This window comes from Rhinopithecus bieti, unplaced genomic scaffold (assembly GCF_001698545.2).
Source record: "Rhinopithecus bieti isolate Rb0 unplaced genomic scaffold, ASM169854v2 scaffold_19910, whole genome shotgun sequence".
Taxonomy (NCBI): domain Eukaryota; kingdom Metazoa; phylum Chordata; class Mammalia; order Primates; family Cercopithecidae; genus Rhinopithecus; species Rhinopithecus bieti.
Window position 1 is genome coordinate 1464816 of NW_016809886.1, and position 4742 is coordinate 1469557.

The 4742-nt window shown below is 49.3% G+C and overlaps 1 protein-coding gene across 1 annotated transcript; it reads right to left on the minus strand.

The window, feature by feature from the left end:
- Nucleotides 1–64: 64 nt before the first annotated feature.
- Nucleotides 65–2099, minus strand: RBMXL3 (RBMX like 3). Its single transcript, XM_017890739.1, has 2 exons — nt 770–2099; nt 65–708 (listed from the first exon to the last, which is right to left on the minus strand). Exons 1-2 carry the CDS (start codon nt 2097–2099, stop codon nt 65–67), a joined length of 1974 nt encoding a protein of 657 aa, XP_017746228.1.
- Between the last annotated feature and the right edge of the window lie 2643 nt (nt 2100–4742).

Below are 4742 nucleotides of genomic sequence, written 5' to 3' on the forward strand. Positions count from 1 at the left end.
AATATAGAACAGGTTGTTCTTTTGTTACTTTGAAAAGGAATTTTGGTCCCAAGTCTGTTCCTGCTTAGTATCTGCTCCAGCCTTCCCCTCTCTCCAAGCGGCCTCCTTGACGGCCTCCACCCCTGGGCACCCTGCAGCTCGACCAGCTGTAAGAATCATGCAGGGTAGGGCTGCTCCTTTCCATGGGCAGAGGGAGCCCACGATCCCGTCTGCCTACCCGGTCTCGACCTCTCGAGTAGCGATCGCTCCGGCCGTAACTGTCGCGGCCCCCACCGTAGGCGTCAGGCGAGCAGCCTCCGTACTCGTAGCGGCCTCCTCCTCCGTAGCGGTGGCTCCGGCCATGACTGTTGCTGGAACTGTCGCGGCCCCTGCTGTAGGTGTCGGGCGAGTGGCCCCCGCTGTAGGCGTCGTGCGAGTGGCCTCGGTACTCCTCGTAGCTGCCTCCTCCTCCGTAGTGGTCGCTCCGGCCGTAACTGTTGCTGGAACTGTCGTGGTCCCTGCTGCAGGCATTGGTGGAACGGTCCCCGCTGTGGGCGTCGGGCGAGTGGCCCCCAGTGTGGGCACTGGGATAGCGGCCACCGCTGTGGGTGTCAGGCGAGCGGCCCCTGCTGTGGGTGTCCTGCGAGCGGCCTCGGTACTCCTCGTAGTGGCCTCTGCCTCCATAGTGGTGGCTCCCCCCGTAACTGTTGCTGGAACTGTGGCGGCCCCCTTTGTAGGAGGCCTCGGGCGAGCGGCCCCGCTGTTGGCGGCCTCGGGCAAGCGGCCCCGCTGTTGGCGGCCTCGGGCGAGCGGCCCCCGCTGTTGGCGGCCTCGGGCGAGCGGCCCCCGCTGTAGGTGGCCTCGGGCGGGTGACCTTGGTAATCCTCGTAGTGGTCTCCTCTGTAGCGGTGGCTCCGGCTGTAACTGTTGCTGGAACTGTCGTGGCCTCTGCTGTATGCGATGGGCGAGCGGCCCCCGCTGTAGGTATCAGGGGAAGGGCCTCCATACTCCTCGTAGTGGCCTCCTCCTCCATAGCGGTCGCTCCGGCCGTTGCTGGAATTGTCGCGGCCCCTGCTGTAGGCATCTGGCAAGGTGACGGGCAAGGCGTCGGGTGAGCGGCCCCAGTACTCCCCATAGCGGTATCCTCCTCCGTAAGATGGCGGTGTCCCCCGCCCAGGGGTGGCGCGGCACGGGCCTCCGTAGCTCTCGAGGGGCTCTCGGTAGGAGCCGCTGGGATGATCCACGTAGTCACGGTCGCGACCCCTGTAGCTGTTTTGCTTGCCATAGCCTCTCAAGGGACAGTAGTCCCGGACACTGGAGTGGCTATAATAGCGGCGGCTGTACTCTCTGAGCGCGGGGATAAAATCCCCGGGGTCGCGGCACGGGGGCAGTGGCTCCCGGAGCGGTGAGCCTGAGTAGCCCTCCCGCTCCCACGTGGCCAGCGCCTTCCCAGGCATTCCACCGCCACCAATGCGAGCCAGGCTCGACTGGGGCGCAGCCCTCTTGCGGGGTGGGCTGGCCCAGCGCTGCAGCGGCACGCTTGAGTAGCCATCTCGCCCCCACACAGCCAGGGCCTTCCCGCCGCGCATTTCACTGCCAACGCTGCGAGCCAGGCTCGACGGCGCGGCCCTCTTGCGGAGTGGGCCGGCCCAGTGCTGTGGCGGTGGCCCGCGCTTCCTGGGCATCAGGGCCCTGTAGGGCCACTGGTCAAAATACCCCGCGTGGCCATGGCCGTCATCAGGCCCGCCCCAGGAGTGGGGTCGCTGTGGGCTGCTGCCACACCCACGGGTTCCGTGTGGGAACCTCGAGCGACTGCTGCTGCCGGGGGGCGGCGGCACCCACCGGCTGCTCTTGAATGCTGGTTTGATGGCCTGGACCACCTTGATGGCCTTACCATCAAGGTACTTGCCATTCAGATCTCTGGCGGCGGCCTTGGCATCGGCAGGGCTTTCGAAGGTGACGAACGCGAAGCCCCTCGATTTGTTGGTTTCTCGGTCTTTCATCAGGAACACGTTGTTGATGCGGCCATACTTGACAAACTCAGCCCTGAGGGCTTTCTCGTCGGTTTTGAGGTTGAGGCCCCCAACGAAAAGCTTCTCTGGGCGATCCGCTTCCATCATGTCTGCTTTTGGAATGGTGGGTCAGAGGCAGTGGGAGGTGATAAAGCAGCAACTCAGTCGCGGTCTTCGAGCGCTCTTGTCGAGGGCGGCTCCTACCGGTTGGAGGGTGTATGTCTCAAGAAAGAAAAGAGTACCTTACGTCATAGTTCTTGGGAACAACAACGTTTATGATACAGGTAGAGGAAAACCTAGGAAAAGAAAATAAGAAGTAGCCAGAGAGGTAGGAAGAGATCCCAGCAGTGTAGTCTTCTAAGCCAAAGGAAAATAATCTTTCCAGACATATGGAATGGTTATTGATGTGGTGGTTGTTAGTAACACTGGTGGATGTGAGAGTGGACAGAAACCAAATTGTAGTGGGTTGAGAAGTCCATGGTAAGTAATAAATTTAGTTGTTTTGTAGATTTATGTAAGTTTGGCTGTAAAAGAAGAGGCAGATGGAGGGGGATGTGGGATCGTGGGAGGTATTTTTGTGTTTGCTTTTAAAGATCAGAGTTAATTCTTCATTGGTATTTTAAAAGACAAATCACATATTTGGAATTTAGGTATACTGAAGCATATCAAATACGTTTGGTTAATAGACATGCATTCTATGAGGTGTTTTTTTGTTTTTTTGTTTTTTTTGTTTTTTGTTTTTTTTTTTTTAGACAGAGTCTCGCTCTGTCACCCAGGCTGGAGTATAGCGACGTGATCTCAGCTCCCTGCAACCTCCAAGCCTCCTGGGTTCAAGCGATTCTCCTGCCTCAGCCTCCTGAGGAGCTGGGATTACAGGGGCCCACCACCACATCCGGCTAATTTTTGTGTTTTTAGTAGAGACAGGGTTTCACCATGTTGGCCAGGCTGGTCTCCAACTCCTGAGCTCAAAAGATCTGCCTGCTTTGGCCTCCCAAAGTGCTGGTATTACAGGTGTGAGCCACCGTGCCCGGCCATTTGAGTGTATTTCTAAATGATGTTTTTTGCCTTCAAGGTATTGATGGATAATATTGTATATTTTAAAGTATTTTAAGTAGTTGCTTAGATTCTAAGTGATTCAGCAAGTGTGAAAATAGTTCTTTTAATTACCATAAATATTAGTGTATGTTTAATACTCAGACACTATTTTTTTTTCCAGATCTTTCCAGAAATCGTTTTACAGAAATTCCTTCTGATGTCTGGTTATTTGCACCCCTTGAAACATTAAATTTATATCATAATTGCATCAAAAGCATTCCTGAAGCGATTAAAAATCTGCAGATGTTAACGTACCTTAACATTAGGTAAGGAAACAATTTAAAAATACATTTTGGTTTTTATTGTCGTTCTAATCCTTTTTTAGTGGCAAAGGAATATGTTTGATTTGGCTGTGTAGCTTAAATTTATCTCAACAGTATCTTATTTGTGTTTTTTATATGTTCACATTATTTTGTAGGCTTTTCTTGAGAGCAGAACTTTGCAAACTTTAACACACAGGAATTACCTGGGGATCTGTTAGAATGCAGATTGTAATTTCTTAGGTCTGTTGTGGGGCCTGCATTTCTAACAAGCCCCTTGGCAATGCTCATGCCTACCTGCTGGTCCTTAGACCTCAGTTTGAGTAGCAAGGCTTTAGACCATAAATATTTTCCGGAAATTATAGCACCACAATACAGATTTTATATGCATCCTTAGATATGTGAAACAAACAGTGCTTGAGTTATTTTTTCTCACTTTTGTGACTTCTTGCTTCTACTTCAAGGATGGTTAGAGTGGGATGAGAATATTGAAAGATTTGGAAGTGGATGACAGTTCATGTTTATACTTAGTAAGTACTTACCATGTGCTAGGCCGTGTTCCAAACGCTTTACCCATATTACCTTATCTAGTTTTCATAACAGCATTTTGAGATAGGTACTGTTGTTATCCCTGCATTACAGATGAGGAAACTGGGTTAAGCTCTTTGTCCAAATTCATATATATATTCAGCAAGTGGTAGAGCCAAGATTAAAATCAAAGCAGTCTGGCTGTAGAGCTCTCATTCATACATAGCTTTTACCCTGTATATATAAAAGAGTGAACACTTATTAAGTATAAGAAAAAACTTTCCCTGCCAAATCAGTAGCATTGAATGAAAATTGATATATTGTGACTTAATTTTAGAAATTTTTTCTTTTTTTATTCAGTTGGAAGGGATAATCTCCTCATTAACCAAGTTACTTGTCTAAATTCCCATATGGAGAAGTAGTAAATATAATTAATATACATAAATGATAATGTTCCCTTCTCACTGTGATATATCAATTTTTTTATATGACTGTCCTAGTGGTGTTACCTGACAATACAAGCTATTTTAACTGAAACCACTTTACAACTTAAAATGTGTGAGAGAGGTTTCTGTCCATAGATGTCAGTCATTTGGGTTGTCCTTTCTCTAGAAAGTAGGTATAAATCTCCTTGGCCTGGCTTAGGAGAGGTTTGAGGAAAATGAGGTGTTTTTAAGTTTTGTCTTTGTTTCTGTTTCATTTTGTTCTTTTGCGGAATTAGTGATTTGCCAAAAACTGAATTACATTTCTCTATTAACACATATGGTAATCTTAGTTTTACTAAAATGTTCTCTGATTCTATCCTGTCATGATCTGTAGAAGTCAACTTTGATTTTTTTTTTATAGTCACAAAAATCTTTGAGCAAAC

Bases quoted from the DNA above. Each gene is read 5' to 3' on its own strand.
- RBMXL3 (XM_017890739.1), bottom strand. From the start codon at position 2,099: ATGATGGAAGCGGATCGCCCAGAGAAGCTTTTCGTTGGGGGCCTCAAC. The intron at 709-769 runs GCGGGGCCGCTT...CCTCCTACAAAG, and splicing joins CTCGCCCGAGGCCGCCAACA to GGGGCCGCCACAGTTCCAGC.